This window comes from Eschrichtius robustus, chromosome 9, assembly GCF_028021215.1.
Source record: "Eschrichtius robustus isolate mEscRob2 chromosome 9, mEscRob2.pri, whole genome shotgun sequence".
Taxonomy (NCBI): Eukaryota; Metazoa; Chordata; class Mammalia; order Artiodactyla; family Eschrichtiidae; genus Eschrichtius; species Eschrichtius robustus.
The window spans coordinates 30,890,652-30,905,499 of record NC_090832.1 but is presented as its reverse complement, the minus strand read 5'-3'; the positions used below and the strand labels follow the sequence as shown (position 1 = coordinate 30,905,499).

The following is a 14,848-nucleotide window of genomic DNA, read 5'->3' as shown; positions in this document are numbered from 1 at the left end:
GTCCTTGTACCTGTTACAAACACTGTCACGAGTGTAAAGTGTAAGCACACTGTCAAAAGTGAAAAAAAGCCCCAGAAAGAGCCAAACATGTATGTAACCACAGGTATAAATCCACATTATATATACCCTGTCTTTTTCTCGTACAAATAACAAATTGAAACCCAGAGAGTTTGAAGATGTGTTCAGGGTCAGAGAAGTTAGAAACTTGAATGCAATCTGTCCTTACTAACTCACTTCAGGGTCTCTTTGACTGGAGAACTTTCTACAATAAATACCATCAACCTGGCTCTCCCAGGGTCCTTCCCTTACGCCCTCCTTGTCCCGCTGAATACTCCTCCTCTCTCTTTCCAGAGTTCTTATCTCAGAGTGCTGTAATTGTTTACTTGGCCTCTCCCAAACTAGACTATGAACAGGCTACGGGTTGTGGCTTTTATCTGCACTCTTAGCACCTGGCATGGATGCCTGGCTCTAGAAGGATCTTAGCAAGTATGACCGGAATGAATGGACTTGATTTTTCTGACTGAGTTTAGAGCACTTTCCTTTCTAACAGTGCTACTTCCCCTGCGGCAGTGTTTCTCAAAAAGTGTTCTGTGGAATGGCGGAATCATTTGGGGTGCTTGATTTAAAAAAGCACATTTCACCTCAGTCCTAGAGATCGGAACTTCTGGGTGCAGGGCCTGGAAATCTTAAGCACCTCATGCGATTCTAATGAAGACAAGTTCAAAAACCTTTCTTTGACTTGTTTGTATGGAGGGGTAGCTTGGAAGGGAGAAAGTGGATAGTCCCTAACTGGCATGCTTTCAAAGTGTTCGGCCTGGGCCTCATTTTGGGGAGGTGGTAGGGTGGTGACTCATTTTTGAACAGACACTTCCCTTCTGGGCTTTTACTTAATTATCTTTTGTTTGGTCAGCCCAATATTGCTCAGAGTGACCGCTAAGGGGCAGCAAAGTACAGGGGAAAAATGAGAGGGTCATTAAAACAGAATGGAGACCTTTGAAATAGATCAGTAAGAAAGACCTGCCTAGAAATAATGAGTTAAGATGCCCCAATCCCCTTCATACTTTTACTTACTATTTTAGGGATTTAATTTTCAAGCATCATAATTTATATTTTGTTAAGTAAATGATTACTCGATTATGGACAAAATTCCCTCAAAACCAAGAAAATAGTGTTTAGAAACACAGTTTTTCTTAACACCAAAGAGACTACTATCCCAAATGAAGATATGTTCTAACACTGATAAGAAGTGGAAATTTTTAAAATAGTTGTAAAAAACATATTATATCATTTGAACTATGTGATGGAGCATATTGTATCCTAAGATTTTGATCAAGAAAGAATAATGGAAATTTCAGAACCATTATTATACCTAACTTGTTCCATGCATTATAAAACAAATCTAGCATCTTGGACAATTTTATTCATAGTCTGGAATTGTAAAGTCATTAATAACTCGCACGTGATCTGAGAAAAGCAATTTTATCGTGTTATAGTGGCACTTACTAGATGCCTGACACACAGTGGATTTGTAATGAAGAATCATTCCCTTAACATTGTTCGTTCCCTGGGTGATTGGTTATGATATATGATGATGGCCCCAAATAACTCCCTCTAGTCTTTTGAGTTCTACACAGATTTATTCATTAGTCCACTGGACAGTTCTCAACTTAATTGTCGTTAAACATCTCAGCTTCATCATGTCCCAACTGGAAATCCTCTCCCCTCTCCACGCCCTACCCACACTTTCTCCTCCACCTGGTATCTCAGCCTGAAAGCCAGGTATCATCCTGGAATCCTCATTGTTCCTCACTCACAACATTGAATCCATTTGTAGGTTGTTTTATGCAGAAATTTAACTCACTATAAAGATTTAAGGTAGATCTCCAAACCTACAGAAAGGCAGGAGAACCATAATTTGGACACGCTTGAAGGACATGGGTTGGCAGGGAACTTGTGGGAAAACACAGTCTTTCTGGCCTGGAGATCCAGGGTAACTGTGGTGACTGGGAAGGGTGTGGGACTCTCAGAAAGAAAAGAGCCAGACTGGAGGATCCCTAAATTCTGTCCACCTACAGCTCTGGTTGACGCCTGAATGACACATGTGCCAAGCAGATTAAAACAGGTTAGATAAAGACAATGGGTCTGAAATAAGAGGAGCTACCCACCAGGAAATAGAGTCTACTAAAACAAAAGAGGTAATACTCACCAGAGAAAATAACTCAGAGGGTTAAAACCAAAAATAAATGGAGACCAGCCTTGAAAATTCCCCGAGCAGAAAAAACCAGTTTAATCATTACAAACAAAGCTTAATTTAGCTTCATTTGCAGCACTAACTTGACCTGGGTCTTTCTTCCTTATGCCTCTAGGAAATCATAAGCAAGCAAAACTTGAACTATTTCCAAAATTCATATGAGGTAACCACTAACCAATTCCCCATCATTTAAGAAAATTCTAATACTATAACCAATCACTGTGAAGAATGAAGTCACTGCCTTCTGGATAGATAAGCTGTTTTGAAACAATATACTCCTGAGCCTTATTCCAAGTTTTGGGTTGAGTGCTCCTGGCTCACAAACTGTCTTTTGATGTGGGCACAATAAACATTTATTAATCACTACTTTCGTGATTTGTTGTTGCTTTTATTGATACTCCTGCTATTTCTGAACGTTTGAGGAGAGGCTCCAAAATTTAATATTCACAATGTCTGGAATACAACCCAAAATTATCCAACATACAAAAAACTAGGAAAATGGGACACACTCTTAAGAAAGAAGAGAATCAGTTGAGACCAACCCTGAGATGACAAACATGAACTAGGAGATAAGGAGGTCAAGGCAGTTGTTATAACTACCCTCAATGAAGTAAAACAAAATATGCTACCCATGAATGAAACATGGGAAATCTCAGCAGAGAACTGAAAGCAATAAAACACCAAATGAAAATTCTAGAACTGACAAAAATATAGTATTTGAAATAAAAGATTGCTAGAGGGGGTTTAGCCAAAGGGAAGTTACAGAGAAAATAGTAGTGAAGTTGAAGATAGTTCACGAGATATTATCCAATATTAAGAAGAGAGAGGGGGCTTCCCTAGTGGCGCAGTGGTTAAGAATCCGCCTGCCAATGCAGGGGACACGGGTTCAAGCCCTGGTCCGGGAAGATCCCACATGCTGCGGAGCAACTAAGCCCGTGCGCCACAACTGCTGAGCCCGCGCTCTAGAGTCCGCAAGCCACTACTACTGAGCCTGTGTGCCACAACTACTGAAGCCCGCGCACCTAGAGCCTGTGCTCCGCAGCAAGGGAAGCCACTGCAACGAGAAGTCCGTGCACCACAGTGAAGAGTAGGCCCTGCTCCCCGTAACTAGAGAAAGCCCACGCACAGCAACGAAGACCCGATGCAGCCAAAAATAAATAAATTAATTAAATAAATTTATAAAAAAAAAAAAGAAGAGAGAGGGAAAAAAAGATTGGAAAAAAGAATGTGGCCTCAGAGAATTGTTAGATAACATCCAGTGGTTTAACATAGTGTAACTGCAGCCCTAGAAAGACAGGAGTAAGATTGCTGTCAGACAGGAGCAGAAACAAGTATGTGAAAAAATAACAGCCAAATATTTCTCCCCATGCCACATTTAGGATTTCTAAATTCCTAAAAATTGAGGTTCTGAATAATTAAGTACTACTACTTGAGTATGAGTTTTTCTAAACCTGAGGTCTGTGTTCTCCCCCCGCAGCCCCACCGAGGCCTGTGTCCTTAATTACCCCACTATTCTGCCTTCATCATAGGTGCTCACTAAATTAAAAAACAAACTTTGAAAAGTGAAACAAAATAATCAATACTATTTTCAGGGCAAGAAGTCCAGTTTTGCTAGACAAAATGACCTAAATAAAGCTTGTATGGTGAAACAGCTCTCGAAATTAAATAAGTGCTGTGATAGGCCTTTTTTGTTTTGTCCCTTTAGCATAGACCTAATCTGCCCAATACAGTTGCAACTAGCCACATGTGGCTATTTTAACTTAAATTTATTAAAATTAAATTGAATTAAAAAAACAGTTTCTCAATTGAGAAACCACATTTCAAGTGTTCAATAACCACATGTGAATAGTGGCTGTCATATTGGACAGTGCAGATATAGAATGTTTCTTTCATCACAGAAAGTTTTATTGGATAGCTAGCTCTGGGCTAGACTCTATGTGATTCAACTCAATTAACTAACAAGAGCATTGAATCAACAAGGACATGAAACCTTGTTTCCTCTGATCTAAAGCTTCAAAACTTGTCCAAGAATATTTTAGGGAATCATTAAGACTCTTAGGCAAATGTTAAAAATGTAGTGTAACGATATGGACCTGATACTTGGCATATATTTTCTTTGGCATCCCTCCTCTTAGGGACGCACTGTGTTCCTGTGTTGTCCTCTGACTGCTCTATGTTTCAGGGCCACCCAACAAACACTTCTTTTCTGAACCTTCTGTTGTACAATGAACATGTCCAGTTTCTCAGTCTCTACGCTAGGCAAGGATGGATTGTCTATGGATATAACGTGATACTAGATATGAAAAATGTTCTACTACATTGCTCCTCACAGTAAAATACACTTTCCAGAGAGCTCTTAAAGATGATGCTTTGCTAAGAATTTCCAGCATCATGGAAAGACAAAAAGAGTTTAAAGGAGCTATTTATCACATCTTGCCAAGGAGGACTGGTGGCATTACTGTGTCTGTGCTCTTCCTAATTAATCATTTATATCTGTAGAAAATAGTTCTGTTGCATTGGTTAGACTCTATTTCAAAATGCTTTTCCTAGACTCTCATCAAAATTCCCCTCCACTCCCACCAGATTTAGCATCCATTTATGATTCTCTCTGAGTCAATATTATTGTGATGGTTCCAAAATCATGATGCTCCAACTCCAGCACCCTCTCCATATGTATCAGTTGCACTTGGTATTCTACTGTAATAAAGACCCCTTCTTTATCTACCTACTGATCTATCTATCTACAGTCATCTCTCTCTATTCCTTTTTCTCTCTAATTAATATGGCCTCACAGTTTCTCATTTTTTTCTAATGGTTTATAATTTGTTTGTACTCTCGCTAATTATTTTAGCACTCAAACTGTCCCATATTTGGCCAGTGGGAGCCCATTCATGCTGTAAAAGCATCCTTATGAAAGTGCTCCAACATTAAAAAAAAAAGTGTCTGATATAAAAATATGTTCTAGTTTCTTCCTGTACTTTCCCCGTCCCATGGCTTGGATGAATCATTTCTTCGAGAAGCTCTAGTTCCTTTTACGGGTGTAAAATATTAAGCACCAAGATGTGGGTCTTAGGAGTGCTCATCACTCCTCAAGTGTCTGCTTCTAGGGAAGGGCAAGATTTAAGACACTCTATAAGACTGAAGGCTGCTATGTTAGGGCCCGAGTGTAAAGACCTGAGGAAGGGGTCTCTCTCCTTTTGCACAACAGCAGCATTACCAGTGAAGTGGGGAGCCTAAAGCTTGGGGAGATAAGCAGCCTTTACATAGACACTCAGACTCTAAGGCAGGACACCATCTATGGTGGCAGTGGTGAAATTTCTTTAGCCAGCTCTAGAATGAAACAAGAGATGTGGTGGACTTTATCCGGAGAGCTGGGGCAGAAGAAGAAAGTATGGGGTGTCAAATGGTCTTTTTATTGGGTAAACTGACTTGTGGGCACATGGATGCACCCACCTTGGGAATCCCAGGAGTAACTGGGAGATGCTCTCTAAGGAGGAGACTTAGATTTATGCCATTAAACCAGTGAGGGCTTAAAGAAGTATAAACTTGAGGAATAAAAATAAAAACGAGGGGCTTCCCTGGTGGCGCAGTGGTTGAGAATCTGCCTGCCAACGCTGGGGACACGGGTTCGAGCCCTGGTCTGGGAAGATCCCACATGCCGCGGAGCAACTAGGCCCGTGAGCCACAACTACTAAGCCTGCGCGTCTGGAGCCTGTGCTCCGCAACAAGAGAGGCCGCGATAGTGAGAGGCCCGCGCACCGCGATGAAGAATGGCCCCCACTTGCTGCAACTAGAGAAAGTCTTCGCACAGAAACGAAGACCCAACACAGCCAAAAATAAATAAATAAATAAATGAATTAATTAATTAAAAAAAAAAAAGTAAAAATGAGTTGATTTAAAATTCATGGACTAGTAAATCCTGAAAGTACCACAGGCGTATATACACACATACCACACATACATAAACATTTAAAATTCACAGATTAACAAAGCCTATTAACTAGAGAGTATAGATATATAGATAAAAGATACACAGGTGTGTTCACATAGCCTTTTTTTAAGAACCTGCACTTTCAACAGAGGACAGAGCTCTGGTACGGGATAATGGCAATACAAGTAGTCTAGTCTCTAGTTCAGTTAAGATATAGATGCAAGGTTGTACATTTTCATGGTTAAATGAAGTAAAAAAATAATTAGTCACTATTGTTTGGTGAGCTCTGTAAAGTGTTTGAAGACTGTATTCCTCAGTATAAAAACAAACAAACGAAAACAAACACCGGGAGAAACCAACTTGGTCTCTACTTGAATTTTGGAGCACTTAGCATGAATCCATTCCCACCAGAGACATGGCTAATCTAGAACCTCCCTCCCCACCCCGCCCCAAGACCATCCTACTCCTCTGTGGTAGGTTTAAAAATATGCTGTTTTTTAAGGATGAGAAGGTAAGGGGCTAGGTGAGTTATTACTTATTTTAATCAATCTTACTGATTTTAGACATCTAAAACTGGCTAGCAGCAGGGAAAATACTTACACACTGGTTATATATTAGTATCAATCTGGTAAGAATAGTTCTCCAAATCATCTCAAGCTATCCAGACCATGAAGGAATACAAAAAGAAAAGAAAACCCCATAAACTCTGAAAATACAAGCAATAGAAGAAATCTATTCTCCAAATAAGTTTAACAAGCTATTATGAGTAAATGCTTCCTCAGTCTTTACAGTCTATACTATAGGGATTTTTGAGGCTATAATTTGAAGAAGATGTAATTTATTTCTTCCTTCTTGAAAAAAATGAAGTACAGTTTATCGTTACTGCTGAAATGACTACTTAGGGGAGATAGCTTAGTAAATAAAACAGGCTTTGGTAGCTTAATTAGTTCTCAACTCAGGTGGTTACGGGCAAGATTTCAAAAGATAAAGTAACACAGAAAAGGGATTTTCTAGTGATTAGCTAATTACATTTTATAAAACATATCATTGGACTAAGTATGTTGACTATAATTTTAATGACTTTCTGCAACAAGTTTTCACTCTAAATATATTAAAAACTTGGGAATACTTTTTGGAAAGACCAAGAGGTTATCGTTAATATGCCCCCCCCCCAAATGGGAGAAAAGTTACTAGCTTTCATTTTAACTAGAAATTTTTTTCCTCTTACAGAAGCTTTTGAAATTGCCATCTCCTTCTTGCTTTAACTTGTTGAAATAGGGAATTTGAGAACCTTGAAATCATTCAAACAAGAAGGCAATGGTGAAAAATTTCTCCCAAGCTGAAGCTGTGGAACTCTGCTACAAGAACGTGATCGGGTCCTGTCTTAAGACTCCTCACTCACCAGGTCCTCGGGCAATTCTGTATGCAGTCCTCAGTTTTGGGGCCGTGCTGGCTGTGTTTGGAAACTTACTGGTCATTACTGCTATCCTTCACTTCAGACAGCTGCACACGTCTACAAAGTTTCTGATCGCATCCCTGGCGTGTGCGGACTTCTTGGTGGGAGTGACTGTGATGCCCTTTAACACAGTGAGGCCTCTGGAGAGCTGCTGGAACTTTGGGGAGAGTTACCGTAAATTTCATACATGTTTCGATAATTCCTTCTGTTTTGCTTCTTTATCTCATTTATGCTGTAACTCTATTGACAGATATATTGCTGTTACTGATCCTCTGACCTACCCAACCAAGTTTACTGACTCGGTTTCAGGAATATGCATTGTTCTCTCTTGGTTCTTTTCTGTCACATACAGTTTTTCTATCTTTCACACAGGGGTCAATGAGGAAGGGGTTGAGGACCTAGTAGTTGCTGTCACCTGTGTAGGAGGCTGTCCGGCTTCACTGCATCAAAATTGGGTATCTACTTTGTTTTCTTCTATTCTTTATACCCACTGTTGCCATGGTGTTTGTTTATATACGGTAAGGTATTTTTGGTGGCTAAATATCAGGCCAGGAAGATAGAAGGTACAGGCAGCCAAGTTCAGTCCTCCTCAGAGAGTTATAAGGAAAGAGTGACAAAGAGAGAGAGAAAAGCTGCTAAAACATTGGGTATTGCTATGGCAGCTTTTCTGGTCTCTTGGCTTCCATACATTATTGATGCTATAATTGACGCTTATATGAATTTTATAACTCCTCCTTATGCTTATGAGATTTTAGTGTGGTGTGTTTATTGTAATTCAGCTATGAACCCCTTGATATAGGCTTTCTTTTATCCATGGTTTCGGAAGGCAATAAGACTTATTGCAAGTGTCAAAGTCTTAGGAAGTGATTCATCAACAATTAATTTATTCTCTGAGGAAGCAGATGTATATTGATAAGATTACTGTAGGGACTTTAAAACTAATGTGGATTAAGGTCAAGCGCAAAATTAAACACTTGGATCTAGAGAGGCAAGTGTAATCATTTGCCAACTAGGAGGATATTAACATTCAACGGTTAGTTGTTCTAAAACATTTGTTTTCTTCATACGTTTTGACATTTTTTTAGCATTTAGAAATAAATGAATAGGATTTGCTGATTATTTTCCGTTTCGTATTCTTTTATGCTTTTCTGATTCTCTACCTTTGTGTCTGAAATTTCTCATTGTTTCTTCAAATAATTTGAATTTTGTAGATCCTTCTATCCTTGTTACCAATGTTTATTTGTCCAGAATATATATAGGGGGAAAAAAACTCTTGCCTAACTTGAAGGTAGATTTTGGGGGGACAAAAATCTTCTTCCAAAGTATACTTTGTTTGAGAAGTAAATACAAGATTATAAATTCCTGAAACTTTTGTTAATCTACAAGGACTTTAGAAAAAGCTGCAATGGAAACTTCCCAGTGAATTAAAGATTGAAAAGCACTAAAGCTCTTGTGTTTTCCAAACCCTGGTGATGCCTCCTCTCCATTTTACAGACACTGTGTTCAAAGAACATGTACAGTGATTATATGATTACACTGCATTTTACTTTTGGAGGACATAATTAATTACGGTCAAATGAGCATGTGGACAAAGAGATGGTTTCTGTACTGCTTTTCTTTAGCAATTTGAAGTAAAATAAGAATTTTATAAAAAAGCTAATTCAAATTAACATTTTTTTCACTTTTGAGTTCGTTCTTTGCACTAGACACTGTATTTGGCATTGGAAATATAAAGCCGAATGACCCAAATATAACCAAGAATTATTTCAAATTAGCAAGTACCCAAACTGGTATTGTAGACTCTAGGAAGAGCTTCAGTTTTCTCATCTGATAATTTCTTAGTCACATGAATTTTAATTCATTTTAATTAAACATATACATTGAGTGTTTAAGATAGAGTAAAAATTTGAAAAAAACTAATAATAGGGTGATTTGCCTTTTCAAGTTTTCGAATCACAGCCTTAAACCTTTGTTATGTAGCTAGCTGATTTTCACAGACTATTCTGTAGCAAACTTGGTTTTTTTTTTTGGCCACGCTGCATGGCTTGTGGGATCTTAGTTCCCTGACCAGGGATCAAACCCAGCCCATGGCAGTGAAAGCGCCAAGTGCTAACCACGGGACCGCCAGGGAATTCCCTGTAACAAACTGGTTTTATGAAATGAGAAGAAGAGATAACTAAGTAAATAGAGTCACATAAACATTATGTGTTACATGTTTTATTAATGAACCAGTTTGGAAATACTTTACACAAGATTAACCTGTTTCACATTTGTGCATTAATACCTTTCAAATAGAGCTGACAGTATTTAGGAGAAGAAAAGGTAAAGGTAAAAGAGGATGAAAGGTATTTGCAGCAGAATACCTGTGTGGTTCAGACCATGACGTCATGGAACAGGTCTACTGGTCACCTTTCAAAAGAGCACAGTTAAGGTCTCCCACACTCACTCCCCAAGAAGTGTCCCTTTGACGGTGAGTCAGGATTGTCGTCTTCATAGAAATGTGTGTTCCTTCCGTAATTGCAAGTGTAAACTGACACTGACACACAAAGATAAGGAAAACCATTTGGGGGACTTAAAATATATATACACTCTTCTGTTCACTTGCACTATGTAGAGTATAATCTTTAGATGAACTGATTGCAGAAATAAATACTGTCCAGTGATGTTTGTGAGCTCTTATTCACATCCGTAAGTGAAGAATACACTTCAAAGGTACTCTTTCTTGTTTATTTTTCTACTCTCCTAGAAGTTCTTCATAAATGAAGTCTTTTTTTTTTTTTTTTTGAAGTCTTTTGATTAATAAAACACACTTGGTTATTTTTCCCCCGGACTATCTAAATGATTACTACAGCACCACTCCTTTCTCCTACATCTCATTTATTTATACAGATATATTAACTTCTTGGCTAGCTGCATACCAAATTGCTGCAGAGCCATGAATATATTTGGAACAAGACACACTGAAGATGGAAGTAGGCAATTACTGCAAAGATATAATTAATCCACTTATGCCCCAGGTTGTAGACTTCATAAATACTATGTCTCTCACATATATGTACTATTATTAAAAATATGTGTTTATTTTTATTAATAAAATACACATTTATTTAAAAACATTACTGAATGCATAATTACTCTTGTCCAACATGTATTTTTCTCAACTGGTTGACACTAAAAGTACGGCTGCTACTTTAAAAACATATTGTGTATTTTTAAAAAATATTGAAATGGAGTGTTCAGACATAGAAAATTACAGAACAGTTGCTGTCATTTGCCTCAGTGTTGGTTGAGATTAGAACAAAGTTATAAATTAGCGGCAAGGCTGTGAATAATCCTTCAGTAACAAACTACAAAGACAGAATAGACCATCATTAACACCCAGGTCCTCTTGGAGAACTACCAGTGTCACTGGGCATTGCTGTACAGCATTTCTTCATTTGTTACTGATGTCATAATTGATGCTTACCTGAATTTCACAGATTCCCCATGTGTTTACAACCTTTGAAGGTGCTATGTTTATTTTTCTTCAGCTATAATGCTCTTGACTTATGTTTTCACTCTTCGTTTTTGACACATTACAACCTATTTAAATATCAGTCTTGAAGAATGATTCTTCGGTACTACATTTGCACTTGAAAAAAGCAGAAACACTCTGGTAAATTACCATATTAATTAAAAAGTCAAATTAATTAAAAGTGAGCATTAAAGGTAACTGTCCTTTGACACGCAGGAAATTTATTTTGATTACTATATTTTAAAACTAAGTTTATTACAGTACTTTAGCAATAATTTTTAGATATTTTCTGCTTTTAGACAGATATCGTCTTATATTTTACATATCAAGTAATTTGATGTTTACTAAGAATACTAAATTGCTGTGTACTTTTTATTTGCTGATAACTATTTTTCCACATTTTTCCAATACCTAGTACAGTGCCTTGCACTTAGTAAGCCCCTAAGGATATTTTTTAAGCAAATGAAAGAGTAACTTTTTATTTTCACCCATCAAATAATTATCTGTTATTCTTTTACATTAAAAATCTGCCTCCTCCTTTTTAATTTGGTTTCCTAAAGTAGAAAATTTTTAGTAATCAATGTTTAGGAAATATCCAGCTTTAGGCTCTTGATAGGGCTTGTGTAACCCAATCACTAAAAAAAATTTATATTTAATGAGAATAAGTGCTAGAACACATAAACTTCCATAATACTGAGTCTCCTTACCTGAAGTGGGAATACATAAGGTGATACCTCAGAGATTTACTGTCTGAATTACAAATATCTATAGTTGTTTTTGGAAACATGCACCTTCTTTTATCTGTAAAACCTACATATAACATCAGAGCCCAGAGTGAGCTTTTAAAGACAGGCTACCTGGGTTTGAATCCCATCTCTACCATTTTCTATCTTCAACTTTGGTTAAGTCACGTACACTTTGTATATCTTAGTTGCTTACCTGTAAAATGAAATTGATAATCTAGTATTCTCACTGAGGTCTTGTGTAAAAATTAGCATGATTTAAAACAAGTCTGTAGATTTTGGAGATCAAAGAGCCAATAAACAAACCACTATCACATAAGTATTGTTTGTTTCGTATTTTATAAATCTTCTCAGTAGAAAGAATTTCATTAGGCTGTTTTATCTGATACATTTTCAGAACACTTCTTTATAAGATTGATTCTCTGAAGTCATACAATCAAGCTTTTTAACCAAAAGGGCCACTTGGTTCTTGTACACAGTGATGGAAAACAACATATTATTTTATAATTAGTTCAGAAAAACAACAGCATTTCTCAGAAATGAAAAGGATAGACTATATTCCCAGGTATTAGATAGAAGCTGACATTTATATTTTATTCTGATCTCACACACACACACACACACACATACACACACACACACACCCCAGTTATAAAGATAAGTACTCAATTGTGTCTAATGCTAAAGGGCAGTATTTCATCAGTTTCTAAGGACAATACAAAGCTAAGCAGTATAGACAATATTAAAGATAAGAATAGGTAAGGTTTCTGTTATGACTCATCTTTGCTAAATTTATGAAGCAGGTAAAAGTCACTCTAGGGTTTCTCACCTGCCCTGTCTCTACTTTCTACCATCTCCTAGGAACCCCATCCCCTTCATAGGAGATGCTAAGCAATAACTATTGGCTGAATGGAAACATTAACAATAAAACATAGCATTCTCAGAGGGTTTCCCCTTTGAGTTGGTAGTGGATGAAGGCACAAGAGAAATTTTAAGGGGCATTCAGAGAGAAGTACTTTGTAAAAAGAATAAAATGCTAAGAATGAAATTTCAAGAAGGGAAGATTTATTCAGTTGGGACAACTTCCTGGTGTCCTTCAATTAGTCAAAATTAAAGACCTTCTTATAGAGAAGAGTTCCCTCTCCACTCTCATCCAAGGCCAATGCTGGGCAAGTTTTATAATGAAACTGCTGTCCATTTTGTTTTTGTACCCACATACTGGCCTGAGTCTGCTGGTTAAACGTTGTTGCTCACCCTGGGCCTGGTCTGACTTTCCTAAGTACTAAATGGGAGACGGGGCACTGTCTTCAGTGATGATAACATTTCAGAGGGATGGCTCTCAGGTACTTGAGGGAGACATTCCTGGGTTATAAAATTGGCAAGAGGCCTTTTAAAAGATTTATATCTCAAAGGCGCAGAGAAAGAACTTACAATTACAAGCTTTCTGAGGTAAATGCTCTAAGAATAGAAGAAGGCTACCTATAATTTAATCAAGCTGAGGAGACCATTAAGGCCATCTTGGTCAGTTGTAATAATTATGTAATATAAAGCAAAGGTATCATTTTCACTGAGCTTCTATATTGACATCCCAAATCATCTCCAGTTTACCCTATTGTTAAGTATATGTGTGTCTTAGTCAGCTCAGGCCACTATAAAAAAACTACAATTGGCTGGGTGGCTTATAAACAACAGAAATTTATTTCTCACAGTTCTGGAGGGTGGGAAGTCCAAGATCAAGATGCTGGCAGTTTCAGGTCTGGCGAGGACTGACTTCTTGGTTCATAAATGGGATCTCTCTGGGTCCTCTTTAATAAGGGCACCAATCTCATTCATGGGGGCTCCACCCTTATGACCTAAAGGTCCTACCTCCAACACCATCACATTGGAGATTAGGTTTCAACATATCAATTTTGAGGGGACACAAATATTCAATTTATAGCAATATGTTACCATGAATAATGAAAGTGAAAAAGACTGGGGAGCAGAGACTCAAACCTAGGTGCAAATAAATTATTTCCCAGAAGGAAACAACAGCCTCTATGGAGGTGTCTACACATTTCATAGTGATTTAAAGGCTTACTCTCTTCATCATATTATGAGGCTGCAAGTAGAGTTTCTGTATATGTCAGCCATCAACAGCAATGTTTTCTCACTGAACTTTTCACTAGAGCAAACTTCTTCGCTTATGTACTGACTTACTTCTGGTCATAATTTGTAGCAGGAAATAGAGCTGATGGTGATTTAGAAGGAAGATTGTACACAATATAAGAAAGGCAAAGAGAAAGATCATCTACTAGATCCCAGCTCAATAAATGTTTATTTATAGACTACTATACATTTTCCATTGGATTGGATATTCTAATAATAAACAGGAAAGAAGTAACATAATACTACTCATAATAGCATCTACTGTTATTAACATCTGAATCACCTGCAGGTGTTTATTAGAAATGTAAAATTTAAGCTTCCACCCAAGACCTCCCAGTCACCGTCTGTCAAGGAATGCATTTGAGCAAAAGATTTAAATAGAAACATCACCAAAAGTTGTACTTGTCTTTGTCAAACTGTACTATAAAATTAATTCCTTCCAGAGTATTTCATGTTTCAGTTGTTGACATTATTGGCTGTATTTTAGCATTACATTTTGTCATGGGATTTGGATTTTTGTTCTGCTTTCTTATTTTGGATGGACAGGTTTGTTTAGTTTTTATTTATTTCTCTTTCATCCTCCCCCAACCCCCAAACACACATTAAGTCTTATTAGTTTTGACGTTGTCTCCATCCAGCCCTGAAGATCCCCAAATACAATTATGCTCTACATTAGTGCTTTGGGGTTCATACTCTGTGGTCATACTGGAAATGTCACTGATCCAGGCAATCAGCCACCAGACAGCTCAGCTCAGTTCCTGGTTGTGAATTATATCTGAGTCTTTATTTCTCCCTAGGCTAGCAG

General features: G+C 37.6%; 1 protein-coding gene across 1 annotated transcript; it reads left to right on the top strand.

The window, feature by feature from the left end:
* The first annotated feature begins 7,499 nt into the window (after positions 1 to 7,499).
* TAAR9 (trace amine associated receptor 9) lies at positions 7,500 to 8,551 on the top strand. The gene is given in 3 exon segments (XM_068550823.1): positions 7,500 to 8,096; positions 8,098 to 8,145; positions 8,147 to 8,551. Coding segments are annotated over 3 exon segments (1,050 nt in total).
* Positions 8,552 to 14,848: the final 6,297 nt, after the last annotated feature.